Here is a 15563-nt window from a genome sequence, read left to right as displayed (position 1 = left end):
GAGGAAGAACAACAGACTGTTTCCTGGTTTGTTCACAGCCGAGTGTGTTGAATGAAGCTCTCCGTAAGCTGCTTTTGTTAAAACTTGTTTATTTACAGGTGTCACAGGTGTGTTTCAGTCCAAAGTGCTCATTTATTGCTCAACATTAATAATTAAAATGTTCCAAAGTACTCTGAATATGATGAAGGAGTTATCTGATACAGTGACATGGATTATTGTTGGAGGTAGAATGCAATGAAAGTGTTGCCACTGAACAGGCTGTATGGAATAATATGTGTAGGGAGGAATACGTCAGGGAACCAGGACCCTGCAGGAGGGAGCTGAGTCCACAGGCTCGGGTACACCCGTCTTCAGCGCCACTCTGGAGGAACTGAACTGTCGTGGGCTTCTTGTTTTTTTCCTCATTAAAGCACAACAAGTCGTCTCTCCACCTTCCACTTAGTTTTCACATGACCTTTGTGTAGCTGCTCCTTAACTCCATTCAAAGTCCCATTTGATGCTTTGACTTGTGGTTCCTGATGTGTTTCAGCCACAATGACCTGCATATAAAATAAGTCCAGCACATCGGGCCTGAAACTAGAGATAAAAACTAAATCAAACAGCATATGTGCCACACTGAGTCTTGTTACTCCCTTCACATCCTTCTGCCGTTATCAGGTTGGTTTAATGTTTGATCCGACAGCCTCGTACTGTCATACGGTCACTCCCGTTCATCAGTCACGTCCTCACACTGAGCTGCACGGTGATCGAGAGGGAAAAAGGAAAGTTGAGAGAGTCATAAAGAGAAACGCTGCACCAGAACACCAGCTCCTGTTACAAACCACCAGAGACCCTCACCGACTGCCAACGTCTCCAGATCTGAACCCGGGCTCTTCTGGCTGCTAATTATTCCTCGAGCTTATAGTCTAAATTTATGACACTAAGCTGGCGCTCTGCATGACATCATAAATTAAACTGGCAAAGAGATTTAGAATCAAAACCAAGTCCCCCGTCCTGCAGCGAAGGGAGGAAAATGAAAAAGGGGAGAAACGTGGATGTTCACAGACTCGACTCTCAAACATTTCTCATTTATTATTTATTATAAAATCTGTGTTATTTATTTATATTTATTTATTTTCTATGACCGAACAGATGAAACCCGAAAGTCACAAGAGTCACAAAAATCACTTGTTCACATCCACGTCACAGCGCCCTCCGGTGGCTGAATCCTGGCTGGTGTCCATCAGGAGTGAAGGAGGACGTCATGTGGTCCACAGGGAGACGAGGTTACCATGACAACAGCCTCAGACTCTTAAGGAAGGATTCTCTGAATATTTAAGTGAATGTACTCAGCTTAGTTTGTGGGAATGTATTTGTTTTCCTTCTTCGAGGAAACGTTAGCCTTCATCACAACACTCAGTGTAATATGTAAATGTGTTTGTTGTTTGCATTCGATCCATTAACGGTTGAATTACGTTTATTTCATAAACTTTGTGAACCGAGTTTGAGATGAATAATACTGGGTAAAGTTCACTCAGTACCACCGGGTCATTATGATTATATTAAATTGACATTACTGTTGATGTGAAGCATTTTGAAGAATATCACGCTACAAAGTTTTATGGAAACGACAAAATAAAATGTAAAAAACGTCACAAAAACGTTTGTATACGTGCTTCAGGTGGTATTAATTATTTTATGAATCAGAGTGAATGACCAGAGTGTTTGGTGGACACAGATTTGCAGAGTAAACTCTGACATAACGAACATTTAGCTCACACAACCGATCAGCTGTTTCCACCGTCTGCTTTATAATCATTGTATTTCTTCATCAGCATGCAACACGGCTGATGTTTGCAGATATGCAAGAACAAGAACAACCTGACCTGTGGAGAGGAACTCCTGAAGATTTCTCTCTCATGTTGTCTCCTGGTTTGTTTACCTCCAACCTCTGTTTACTTCGCTTGTGATGCTTTACATAACAGAGTTTTCATTCGCTTTAAATTTCAAGCAAACTTTTAAAAGTTCTCTTAAAATTCCCTGACAGTTTATGGAAACAAGTTATTTTTTTTCCTGTCACAGTGTGTGTGTGTGTGTGTGTGTGTGTGAGTGTGTGTGTGTGTGTGTGTGTGTGTTTGAGTGTGTGTGTGTGTGAGTGTGTGTGAGTGTGTGTGTGTGTGTGTGTGTGTGTGTGTGTGTGTGTGTGTGAGTGTGTGACAGCCCTCTCACCTTTTGTGTTTGAAGAAAAGTAGAAGTGTAGAGAAAAATTGCTCACTTTTAAACGTTAAATGACATAATGCAAGTTTTTTCTTTTTTTCTTTGTGCTGCTGTAAGTGTGTGTGTGTGTGTGTGTGTGTGTGTGTTGGGGGGGTTGCTGGTGTGCTTTGTGCCACATTGTGTTTCAGCTGCACTGAGTGACTCACTGGTGGAAAGAGGGGAGGAAGATTTGACAAGAAATATTGCTGTTAAATGAGTTTGGACAGCATGACATCACGCGGTAATTAAAACAGCGCGCTGGAATTCCGTTTCCAATTCCTGCGCTCAGGTTTGCTGGAGGATTTCTTGGAGCACCTGCAGGTTGGTGTGTGAGCGAAATATTTTCACTGGACGGAGTTCAAACTCTGAAGGGAAAGAGAGGAAAGAAAAAAAAACCACGGAGGCAGCGGCATTACGCCATTCTTGCCTCTCTTGGAAAAAAAAGTGGGATTTAAAGAAGTTTCTTAGGAGATATCCAGCAGAACCGAGCCGGAGCGGTTTACTGCGAGTCTCAGCCTTCTCTTGGATTTGCGCTCTGGACGGGATCTCTGCAGCACTATGGTTCTGACACAGGACGGATGGGAGGATAAGGCTCTGCAGGGTTTGTTTCTTCATCTCATAAAGCTCAGCTACAGTCCACATCTCCGCGCTCACAGCCCCGCGTGTGTCCACAGCCCGCTGCGCACCGGAGAGCCGCTCTTTACTCTGCTCAGCGCCGGCGGAGCGCAGCAGCAGCTCAGAGGATGAGAGACTGGGAGCGAACCGGACTGTTCTCTCTTCTGCTTCTAACCCAACAGCTCAATTAACTCTGAACACACTGCGCTTTATTACGATGACGGCCTGGCAGAAGGCACAAGGGCTTTAGGATGAAAGTTGTGAAGCGTCTTTCTCTTCTGCTCAGCTGCTGGACTCTCATTTACCTGGACCCCGTCCTCGGCTCACTCAGCCGGACCAGACCGACCGAGCGCCACCACCAGCGGCTTGGAGAGGCAGCGGAGCACGCGGCAGGCGGCGGGCAGGGAGAGCAAGTCCACCGGCGGACCGGCGGAGGAGACGGTGGGTCGGCACCAGCTGCGGGCCGGCAGGCGGTGACCGCTGCTGGGACGTGGAAACCGGCACCGGGGAGTCCGGCGAGGATTACGCGGATCCGCGCAGGACCGCCGCTCATCAAAGGCGAGACGACTGTTATTAAAAGTAAACTCACATCCACGGCGCCGCGCACCGGAGCCGTGCCGGTGAACCGCGCGCAGCTGCAGCAGCAGCACCGGGACCGAGCGGTCAGTCTGGGGCGCAGAGAGGCGGCGCGCTCCTGGCTGCCCGGCGGGGACGGGAAGGCGCACGCTCCCGCCGCTTTAAGCGCACATGCAGCGGGGAGAGGAGTCGGGACTGCGGCTGTCGGAGGCGGGAGGGGAAGCTCACCGGGGAAACCTTCTGGGAAAGCTGCTTCTAGAGCCGCTGCAGCCGCTCCGGTGCGCACCGCGTCTCCGCAGAGAGCCGCCGCTGCGCACAAACAGCAGCAGAGCGCCGCTCCGGTGGCGCAGCGGGGGGCCGGCAGCAAGAGCCCGAAAGTGAGCGACCACAAACAGCCGCTGGTTACTCCTCACGACTACATGCTGTCTCTGTACTGGTCTCTGTCCTCCGGGGACCTGAACAGCAGCGCGCTGCATGAAGCGGGTCTGGCCAACACCATCACCAGCTTCGTGGATAGAGGACAAGGTAAACACACCTGTGACGAGGCTCCGTCTCTGAATCACACTCTGAGTTTTATTATGAAGAAAATGTGACTTTAATTCTCTTGGTTGGAACAAAACCTCCATCTTTTAGCTCCAGAACTTAAAGGAGCAGTTTGTAGTTTTACAGAAGGAGATTAAGATCCTCAGTGGCTGATAAACAAACTGAATAATCAAAATATTTTTCTTTTCATAACTGAATAAACTAAATAAACAAATTGATCTTAAAGGACAAAACAACTTATACTTTGTTACACGTGGCGGACCCTGCCACCTTTCTACCTTCAAACTGTTCTGGGACCTTATTTTTATTCACTGATGGAGAAAAAACATTTTTCTGTGTTGTATTATAATCCTAATTAATATTACAAATATTGAATATTAAAAAAAATAAATTAAAAATAGTTTAATGGTGCAATCAGTAAGAATTCCAGGTCAAAACATCAAAACATTTACTAAAACTATCCACAGAACGTGAAGAAATAAAAAGTTCTGATTTTTTTTTGCTAGCATGTTAGCCAGCTAGCCGCAGGCCTGAAAACATCTTTCTCCCAGCAGTCCGTCTAGCTAGCGATGATAATCACCAAAACTCCCTGTGGTAGTCCCGGTAGCTGCACGGCTAATTGAGCTAACAGGCTAACAGGAGCTCCAGTATGATCACGAATGTGTGAAGCGTCACTTTAGCTGAAACAACATCTTTTTAGTGTCTCTGCTTCACTGGTGACGACATCACAGGAACGTCTGGAGGAGTTCTTCTGGTTCAGATTGAGTTTTTATGAAATCTAACTTCAGCTTGCAATAAAAACTTGACTGGTGTTAAACTCAACAGTCTGAATGATACCTGAACTCTACCAGGTGAGCTGTCTCCAGCTGTCTTCAAGTGGGCTCGATGAACCAAAACATGGAACTTATTTAAGCAGATTAGTAGCTCACCTGGTAAAGTGCGCGCCTCACGCAGGCCGAGCTTAAAACCAGGAGTTTGAATCCAACCTGTAGCTTTTCCCGTCATTAAAGACTTTTTAGATGTCTGTGACTGAAGTTGAAAAATGTCTAACTACACATTGTAATAACTTGATGTCACATGGACGGTTAAAAGGTTCTGGTTCTGGTTCTTCGTGTCAGCACAGACGCTGAACTGACGTCTCTTGGAAACGTTTATTCTCAGTGGGAAAGAAAACATTGGTGCTGCTGATCCTGAATTGGGAGATTATCCATATTGCACCTTTACAGTTTTCCATTAACTTTAAACTATCACACATTTGGAATATCACTGTGATTTAAAGACATAACCGGACTCCGCTGCGGTCCATCACATCGCTACTGCATGTCTTCAGTCTGTGGACACCTGAAGCAGCTCATCGTCTGATTATTGTTTCTCGGGTCATTATTGAGAACATGATTCACAGCAGAGTGTCAGTGGTGCTGATGAGGGAGAGACTGCAGGTCAGACGCCAGCCTGGAGGTTAGCAGAGGAGGGCGGCGCTGCAAATGATCCGAACGTAGACACGACTGAACATCTGGAGGGGAACGATGGGAAAAGAGACGACTGTTACTCATAAGTGTGCTGGAGCTGACATCAAAGCTGCAGGAAGCTGAGAGAGACATCACACGTCCGAATGTCACCGCAGTGTTCGTTAAAGGAGCAGTTCAACAGTTTGGGAAGAAGCATGTTAGCTTTTCCTGCAGAGAGTCAGAGAAGAAGAACGATGCAAAAATACATCTTTGTTAAATCCAGGCTGAACCGAAGTGTAAAGAGCGCTGTGATGTTTTTAAATGGCAGGTTTACATTAAACAAGATGTGCAGAGTCATATTTTGTGAATGCTAAGCTAAGCAGCATGTTGTACTCTCCCTTTAAGGTCCTCAGTCGTCTTCTTACTGTGCAGACTTAGCAGCCAAAGTTATCGAAGTTTTGGTTATTCAACACAACAGATTTCTGAATTTGTGCGTTTTGTGGTTTGAAGTGAGACAGGAAGTGTTTTCATTCTGAAAACTAATTCAGCGCTCGCTCCAAACCTGGTGATCCGGTAATGTTCTGGGTCAACAGATCAAGTCTGAAGCCTCCTCAGCAGCTCACAGACTCATAATATCAAACATTTATGATTTAAAGTCTGGATGATTACGTCAGAACTTCCTGATGCAGAAGACGGCCGGTGAGAGAGTCAGCTCAGGCTAACGTTAGCTAGCATACTGCTGTCGATAGTGACTTAAAATCTCTCATAGACTCACTCTGCATTTGTTTTTACTCTCACTGTGACTCGTTACTGCAGCACGTCATGTTGTTTACGTCTGCTTCCCCATGAGATCTTATGTGAGCTCAGCTTCCATGAGGTCAGACCGCTGAGGCCCCGCCCCCCCCCCGCTGTTTGTTCAAATCTGACTCATATTAAATGTGTCACATCCTCAAGTCCTCAGCATCAAACCTGCAAAGTGTGAAGTAGATCGGACCGAACAGTTCTGGAGATGAATGACAGACAGACATCTTGCTTTGTTTGCTCATCGATCAGTCGTCACCTGATGAAAAACATCAGTTGAGTTTTAAGCTGAACTTTATGTTTCCAGGAGCTTTAAGATCTGGATCCTGTATGTAGGTGTGTGTGTTGTTACATTCTGGTTTCTGTAAGTGTGTGTGTGTGTGTGTGTGTGTTTTCCAGCCATCTGGTCTGTCAGTGATCTACGGCCTCTGGAGGGTAAATAAACACTCCTCTGGGCCGCGGTCGGCTCGGCCGCCCTGTGTAATGTTATCTTAACGGCGTAAAACTGTTTGAAACAATGTTTAAATGACCACAGTTTAATATTCTTAGCCCGGCTAAAGGTTTACACTGAAAGCACTTAATGTACTTTTAATTTGCGCTTTATTTGTTTAGTGTGTCCTCAGCAAATCGCTGGTGACCTCCTCCGCATGCTGGAGGTGTAACTGATGGCCTGACACCTCAACTCGCCTCCCTTCTCCTTCTTTCTTTCTTTTCTTTCGTTCTTTCTTTAGCGCCCACCAGGGACGGGTGCGGCCATGATTAACAAACTGTGTTAAGTCCATCCAAACCAGCCTGTGAACACCGAGTTACAGACAGACAGATAATAAAGGAATCCAATAACTGAGTTCATGTTCGACACTCAGGTTATCACACAGTACAATCGAGCGTACGTAGCTTGTTTTAAAGTTATTAATTCTCTTGGAAAACATTTCCTGCACCAAAAAAATGACATAAATCAATAAATCTTCCCTATTAGTTCTCCTCCTCGCCTTCTTTTCTTCTTGGTTTGATCTGTTAACGTGTTTATTATCAGATTTCCTGCTGTTTTGTGGCTCAGCAGCTGCTTGTTTAATTGATTCCAGGAGGAGCAGACGAGCGGTGCTTCACCTCCCAGACTCTCACGCCAGAATCAGAAAATACCAACAGCTAAAAATCAAAGTGACGATGAGACAATTTCTTTCTTTCTCCTCGTCAAATGGCTTTATTGACACGATGTACATATTTCCAAAACAACCATGTAGAAGCTAAATACTAAATAAAAAGTGTATCATAACAAATTCTGCAGTAAATGAGCAGATTATAAAACCAAAAAACAATAATCTGTTAAGAAATATGACAGGATAACATGTGTCAGGTTGCTGTCGATCGTTATCGCTCAGTTTACAACGTCGACATGTTCATATTTGTCACAGTTGGAGGAGGCGGAGCTCTGATTCCATGACACGGCTGAATAAAATGTTTAAAATCAAAAATCTGATTGAAACGTGACGTCAAAAAGTCAAATCAAATCTGGGATTTGGAGGATCGTGATGTGAAGATAATTCATTTCATATTTTCCGATCTAATATGTTTAAATCTTAGCCGGTGCCGAACGTTTTACAGTGTGAGATTGTTTCCTGATTACTCAACAACAATAACAACAACAACTTAGTTTCACTTTGACTTTACAGCCGACGGAGAGTCTGACTGAACTGACATCCTGTAAACACTTCCTGTTTTAAAACCCTCAGTTTGAGCTTTAATCAGATCTTCCACAGAAGAGGGCCAGGGTGTGTGTGTGTGTGTGTGTGTGTGTGTGTGTGTGTGTGTGTGTGTGTGTGTGTGTGGTTTGTTTCCTCTACAGCAGATGCTGGTTATTCGTCCGTCGGTGGTGAATCGCTGCAGGTCCGCACTAACAGGCCTGTTTATAGTCCGATGTGGTCTCCCTGTCTGGTTCTAATGTACTTTTCAATGCAAGTTAAAGTCCTGGATGGGGAGGCGGAGGGATGACGTGAGAAGAAGTGCTGCTGCTGGAGTGTGTGTGTGTGTGTGTGTGTGTGTGTGTGTGTATTTCATTGCTGGATTTCATTTGGACATGGAGGTTCGCTGGTTTCCCTCACTGACGACCAAAGAAAACACTACACACACCACCAAACGCCCCATTCCTCCTGATGTGTCTGTGTGTGTGTGTGTGTGTGTGTGTGTGTGTGTGTGTGTGTGTGTGTGTGTTTGATGTGCAGAAGCTCCTCTTGACTATGAACTGTCAGTTATAAATTACCCAAGCTGATGTTTTCATGTCCCAGCAGCCCAAAACCCAAAGACAGTGATCCAGTTTGGGGATATTGTGGTTAAAGAAAAACACATTTTATTCTGATAATTAATTTTTTTTTAAATCGTTTGTATTATTAAGCGTTGTATTATTAGAAATAGAAACATTGACCTTAATAATCTAATGAAATGGTTTTTCAGTGTTTGGTTTGTCCGCTCTGGGCTCCTGTAGAAAAATGGCGGACTGTACGTTCAAAAAAGCTCCTCTAGGAAAAAACGAAAACACAACGATTCTTAGTTTCAGGTGATTGTACACTCATGAAAACAAAACTATTAATGTTATATTAAAAATGCTTCACAGCAGACCTTTAAAATCTGACAGAGATATTTACTGGACATTGTTCTGATTTTTAACAACCTTCACGGCCAATCGAGATGAGATTTCTGATTTTATGTGAAGCACCTGAATGCAACATGAAGTCCCAGAAACTCCAACGTGTGCAGACAGAAGTGCGTCTGTAGATTAATAAATGTTTTCCAATCATATCAATCTTTATTTAAACGATCCGATATCGATTCATGTGATCCTGTCATCGATCAGTTTATACGTCTTGTATGAATGCAGCTCTGAAAATAACTATTAAAGGGATATTCCGGTGTAAATTTAATCCATGGTCTAAATCACCGTGAAACTGTGTTACACCCCCTCTCGAGAGATCAAGCCAGCAGACCGCTAATTTACGGAGTTTTATCAACCTCAGAAACGACCGCACGACAACAATACACTGCAGTAAATGGATCCAAATATAAACCGCCACCAAAAAGCCACAAATAATGCTCAGAACAGCACCAAACTCCAGCAACATTAGAAACAGGGTCTCAGCACATATTTCGAGGCATCAAACATTTGATATCGTTGCCGGATTTGTCGGAATAGATAAACAAATCTCACCACCCGAGAAGCTTCCTTGTTAAACTTACACCGGAATATTTAACAGATTAACAGATTTGCGCCCAAACTGATTTATTAAACTCAAACCACCTGAACTCTTTATGTGTCCACACATCATGTATCTGCTCCTGAGTGTGAATCTTTCATTCTGTCAGTCTGGACTCATGTTTCCGTGTCTTTGTGTCACTTGCAGACGAGCGCGGGCCTCAGCTGAGACGACAGCGGTATCACTTCAACGTCAGCTCTCTGGAGCGAGACGGACTCCTGGGGGCCGAGCTGCGCATCCTGAGGAAGCGTCTGTCGGACCCTCGCAGAGTATCAACGGGATCCTCGGCCGCTGACGGAGGAGGAGGTGGCTCGTCCCCGTGCCTGAAGCTGTACACCTGTGCGTCAGGTAAACAACAGGCCGTCCTGCTCCAGATGAAGCCCCTGGAGGATCTGCTGGGTGGAGGCGGATTCGGCAGCAAATGGGAAGTGTTTGATATCTGGAAAGCCTTCAAAGGCGCCAAAAACCAGCAGAACCAGCAGCTTTGCTTTGAACTGGAGGCCCTGGAGCACAGAGCCGGTCGCCCCCTGGACCTGCGCCTGCTGGGGTTCGCCCGACCCGGCAGGACCAACAAGGAAAAGGCCTTCCTCCTGGCGTTCGGTAAAAGCAAGAAGCGCGACCTTTTCTACAACGAGATCAAAGCGCGGTCGGGCCACGACAACAAAACCGTCTATGAGTATCTGTTCACCCAGCGGCGGATGCGTCGAGCTCCCGCCACAAGAGGCGCTAAAAAAACTCTACAGCCGCCGCCGCAGTCCCTCCCCCAACATCAGCTGGTGAAGACCCAGACAAGGCCGCGGTGTCACCGGAGACGACTCCATGTGAACTTCAAGGAGATGGGCTGGGATGACTGGATCATCGCGCCGCTGGAGTACGAGGCTTTTCACTGCGATGGCGTCTGCGACTTCCCCATCCGCTCGCACCTCGAGCCGACCAACCACGCCATCATACAGACCCTGATGAACTCCATGGACCCGGAGTCGACACCGCCGACCTGCTGCGTCCCGACACGACTCAGTCCGATCAGCATTCTGTACATCGACTCAGCCAATAACGTCGTCTACAAGCAGTATGAGGACATGGTGGTGGAGTCGTGTGGCTGCAGGTAGCAAAGAAAGGTGAGACGTAGCGGCTGTTCTGACCCGGTACCGACACCCTGAGTGATCCGATCACAGGTGGACAGCTCTGAGTACAGGTGTGAACAAACCCAAGACACACTGAGGACGTATCTGAGATCTGATCACACCTCAAAGGTGGTCTGGGCCGCATACTCCACTGACACAAGAAGAAGAAGAATTGTAACTCAGGTATCACATCACCAGACTCCCTTCATAAATCACCTGATTTTAAGTGTTGTTGAGTAAGAAGAGACTTTATAAACATTGTGAAACACCAAAACTGACAGAATCTAAATCACTGGTGCCGTCTTGTCAATTCAGCTTTAAAGACAAAACATAAAATGAACCATTAGCTCAATATCACCAGACTCCCTTAACAAATTGGCTAATTTTAGGAGTTGTTGGGTTAAAACAAACTTTATAACCATTGTGAAACAACTTTGACAAATTATTAATCATTAATCATCCTTCTTGTTAATTCAGCTTTAAATACAAAACATAAAATAAACCATTAACTCAACATCACCAGACTCCCTTAACAAATTGGCTAATTTTAGGAGTTGTTGGGTTAAAACAAACTTTATAACTATTGTGAAACAACTTTGACAAATTCTTAGTCATTAATCATCCTTCTTGTTAATTCGGCATTAAATGCAAAACATAAAATGAACCATTAAGTCAATATCACCAGACTCCCTTAACAAATCGGCCAATTTTAGGAGTTGTTAAGTAGGATAAAACTTTATAAACACTATGAAACTGTGTCTGTGACAGATTGTAAGTCATTGTGTCCTTGTTGTAAATTCAGCATTAAATCTTTCAGCTGAAGTTGTTTGTCTCCTTGTAAAAAGTGTCAGTTTGTGGCAGCATGTCTGTACCAGCCTGTCTGCTTCTGTGTCTAAAGTGCTAAAGTCTTACCTGCCAACATTGATCAGCTGTTTGAACACACTGTTTACACTGATTTCACCATCTACACTCCATTTATGAAAGAAGAAACATGTTATTGATCTAAACATGTCACATGTTACAAAGACACTAAACAGTAACAATATAGGCTACTTCTTTGTCCCTGTGGAGAAAGTCCCCAGACTCCCTTAACAAATGTGTCAGTTTAGTGAGTTGTTGAGTTGGAGACACTTTATAAACTCTGTGAAACTCTGTCTCTGACTCATTCTGCATTATTTGGACCTTCTTGTTAATTCAGCAAATGTTCTACATGAACTTCTTTCTGTCTTTGAGCAGAAACATGGAGTCTGTTTGTCTCAGTGATGGACGGGTTTGTTTCACATAGAGCAGGAAGTGACATCAGAGAGCTTGTCCAGGTGTGATCGGATCACTCAGGACAGATGTTGACACCAGGCGTGAACGAGAGCGAGATGGATGAAGAAGGACTGTTTGTTTGTTAATATTACGATCGAATCTAAAACTGGGAGATGGACGCTGTTAAACTGTGTGTACCGAACTCAGCGCTCTGCTACAGACATTACTCCTCACGCTCAAGTGGACTATCAGACTGCATACCAGAGACAGTTAAAGACTAAACAGAGGAGGAGAAACTGACGGAGGTGATGTAATGTTGGTGTTGGTGCTGATCAGCAGGACGCGTCAGGAAGACGACAGAAAGGAAACAGAGTCCTGACTGAACAAACACTCTCACGTACATCTGATCTGCTCTTCTTCTCTCTCTTCAGATTTGTATCTGCGTCCTGATTGGTGTACAAAGTTTGTGTGTAACAGAAATGCTATTGAATGTTAGTGAATTATACTCAAGATGCCCTTTTGTCCAGCACTTATCTGCCACCGTGCCTTCGCCCCTCAGACGTACAGTGAAGAGTAATCTGCCCGATCCGAGACTGTTTTTATGAAGCATGTAAAGAATTTGTGATGTATAAATACAGGCCAGTGATGGAGTGCTGATCTGACCCGCTCCACATGTGGGAAAGTTGCATAAACTACTCTTCAATAAAAAATGTCTAATTGACTGAGCTCCAAACTGCTATCAGTGTGAACCTCTGCCCCCCCGGGCTCTGTAGACTAAACTATCAGAGGAATTTGAGATTTTCAGGAGCCAAATGGCAGATTTAACCCGGCTGAACGTGGTTCTGTGGTCCGTTTCACACACTGCTGCAAGACAGGAGATGAGGATAAGTTTACGAGGAAACCAAGAGGCTTTTCTTTCTTGATTAGCTTCCTAATTTAATAAGTTAATGTCATGTAAGTCTCTGCAAACCACACACAGATATGGATCATCAAAAAGTCTGTTTGGTCCCATCGGTACCGGGCCGAGTCGAACCCTCATTTGCCACGACCTCCCATCAAACGAGCATGTTGTGATTTCTCTCCTGCGTCGCTGTTCTTTATTTGAATATCTGCTTCATAATACGTAAGATATATACATTATCTCGCTTATTACACGGCTACTTGCCAACAGGAAAAAAAAAACTTCACACAATGTGTCGTTTAGTTCACCAAACCGACGACAAAGACGTTGAACAGAACATTCGTTATTCTTTCTCTTCGTTGTTGCTCTTTTTTCTGTCCATCCTCTTCTTTTTCATCAACGTCTCTGTCATCCAAAACTTTGTGCCCTTTCTCTTCTCCCTCTTCGCTGCTTTCCTCTCTTTTTCTTTTCTTGACCGGTGAAGACAACTCAGCCTTTTGCCAAGAGTTGAAATCACTGTATTTTCCGAGAATATTAAAGTTAATGTGAAACTCATCCATACTAGTGTCCTAGGAGTTAGTTTTTTCCGATATGAAGCAGACTACAGATCAGCTTAGCGACCAAAGACGCTGGGGTGAAAAGTGACCGGACTACTTACGCAGCAAAGATTTTAGAGAGCGGAGTGATACGAAATACGTGAATCAGAGGCAAAAAGGCCACTTTCCTTGACGACGGGCAAATATTAGGGCTGGGTATCACCAGGTACCTCGCGATACGATACTATCACGATATTTTGCCCACGATAACGATAATATCACGATACAGCGATTCTGCGATAATCGATATATTGCAAGAAATTTCATCCACGATACATCACGATATCTGTGTCACTGAAGAAATTCAGAATTTATTGACTGCACTGAATCCATTTCACAGGAATGACAGCCAAGTAAACAAAGAGTATATTACACAGCGTCTCTTCTTAACACACACTGACTACAACTATCATTAAATATCTATGTGTGGGTTTCAGAGCTACTTAAACCATTTTTTAAATTTTATTTGGTTGTATACCTATGTTTGAATAAAGATAAAGCTGTCCTCCGAAGAGGGGTTGTGGTGGGCCAACAAAAATATTTGTTTACATTTTAAAATATCGATATTTGGCACCAGTGTATCGATAACGTACCTCAAGACAAAATATCGCGATATATCATAGTATCGATATTTTGGCACACCCCTAGCAAATATGCTTAGCAACATACGAAAATAATTGACCACCGAACGTTGGGAAGGCCCATTCAAATGAATGGAGCATTCTACAGCATTAAGAAGAGCCGTGTAATTAAACCATTTAAATAACTAAATAACGGAGGACGTTAATTGCAAAGAATTTAGGCACTGATGATGTCATCAGTGTTGCAGAATCGAAGAATTGCCATGAAACTAAACTTTGCTAGTTGAGCGATAAACACTCGTTTCACTGTGAATTTGAAAAGCTGACTTTACTTTAAAGGTGTAATTGATGACACGCAGCTGCTAAATCTTCCATTGCGTTCACGTCACAACATCCCTGTGGTCGAAACATCTCACTGCTGCAGTCGCGACCCGACGACCCGTTCTGTTCAGCGAGCGCACCTGTCTACCTGCCCCTTGTAAAGCTCCTCACCCATTGGATGATTCCATCTGTGCCGAGCGAGCGAGCAGCTTGTTTCTCTTGGAGACGGAGTGATGTAAGCATTTCCTTTAATCAGAGCTGAGGCATGCCAGTGTTGTTGCCTCCTGGACTGACAGGCTGAGCAGAACTCCAGTTAAACAACTGTAACACATTTAGCAGCTCCGGGTCAGAGATCCTGGATCAGAGATTACAGAGTGCAGAACACGAGAGGATAAATCTGACTGTCAGGCTTCACGTCAGGAGCTCAGTTTGTGTTTTCATCCCGCAGCAGCTCATTAACGCTCAGGACAGCAGTCGTGTTCGTCTCGCAGCAGCTGTGAAATCACATTTCTTCTCATTTACACACAATAAAACTACGTATTTAAAGTCAAACCGCCGCCACGTCTCCATTATCACTTCTAGAGATTTATAATTTGTTTATCTTTGAACTGAATGAAACACATGTTTGTTCAAAAGGCGGAGATTTACGGCGCTTGTGATTTGTGTGCTGGTTTAACAATCGGCTCATTCTTCTTCAGATGTGGGAACGAACCCGTTCACTCACACTTGACAGAACTAAATTTAGCCGCGCTCAACAAATGCCAGTCACAGATAAGATTCACAGTGTTGTGTTTCCCAGACTCAGAACCACTTTACAAACCCAAGGTCGACCCGCAGAGAAAATCCATGTAAACACTCGACTTCTTTCAGCATGTTGGAAAAAAACTTTCTTTTTACTGAGATAGAAAAACATCTGCTGCATAGAGTCCAAACTCTGCTGGCACATTTAAACTTTGAATCTCTTTGTTGAGGTACCGCGAGGCAACAATCATTTACTTTGGATAAAAAGAGAAAGAGGTTTGCATTTTTTGCGATCTTCACATAAACAGTTTGTCAGATCATCACAGAAAGACATAGAAACATCGTCCTGATCATTCTTCAGGTTGTGATGTATTTTTTCGTCCACCAACAAATCAAACGAAAGAATCAGAAATAATAAGAACGACGAGGGATCTCAGAGGTCGTACAGGCGACGGGATCGATTCATCGTTTGGTTTTTAAACAAGCAGCTGTGATGTTCACCACGTTCACCATCTGCTGTCAGCTGAGCGTGTTAGCAAGCTAACATGTGCTTTTATATCTGAAGCTGATGGGAACGTCATT

The 15563-nt window shown here is 44.3% G+C and overlaps 1 protein-coding gene across 1 annotated transcript; it reads left to right on the top strand.

Annotated features, from left to right (window-relative positions):
• Nucleotides 1–2448: 2448 nt before the first annotated feature.
• gdf5 (growth differentiation factor 5) lies at nt 2449–11102 on the top strand. The gene is made up of 2 exons (XM_030419049.1): nt 2449–3951; nt 9611–11102. The coding sequence occupies exons 1-2, from the start codon at nt 3102–3104 to the stop codon at nt 10570–10572; spliced, it is 1812 nt and encodes a 603-aa protein (XP_030274909.1). The 5' UTR covers nt 2449–3101; the 3' UTR covers nt 10573–11102.
• Nucleotides 11103–15563: the final 4461 nt, after the last annotated feature.

This window comes from Sparus aurata, chromosome 6 (assembly GCF_900880675.1).
Source record: "Sparus aurata chromosome 6, fSpaAur1.1, whole genome shotgun sequence".
In the NCBI taxonomy this organism is placed as follows: Eukaryota; Metazoa; Chordata; class Actinopteri; order Spariformes; family Sparidae; genus Sparus; species Sparus aurata.
This window is presented reverse-complemented; position numbering and strand designations above follow the sequence as displayed.

Bases quoted from the DNA above. Each gene is read 5' to 3' on its own strand.
- gdf5 (XM_030419049.1), top strand. From the start codon at position 3,102: ATGAAAGTTGTGAAGCGTCTTTCTCTTCTGCTCAGCTGCTGGACTCTC. The intron at 3,952-9,610 runs GTAAACACACCT...TGTCACTTGCAG, and splicing joins CTTCGTGGATAGAGGACAAG to ACGAGCGCGGGCCTCAGCTG.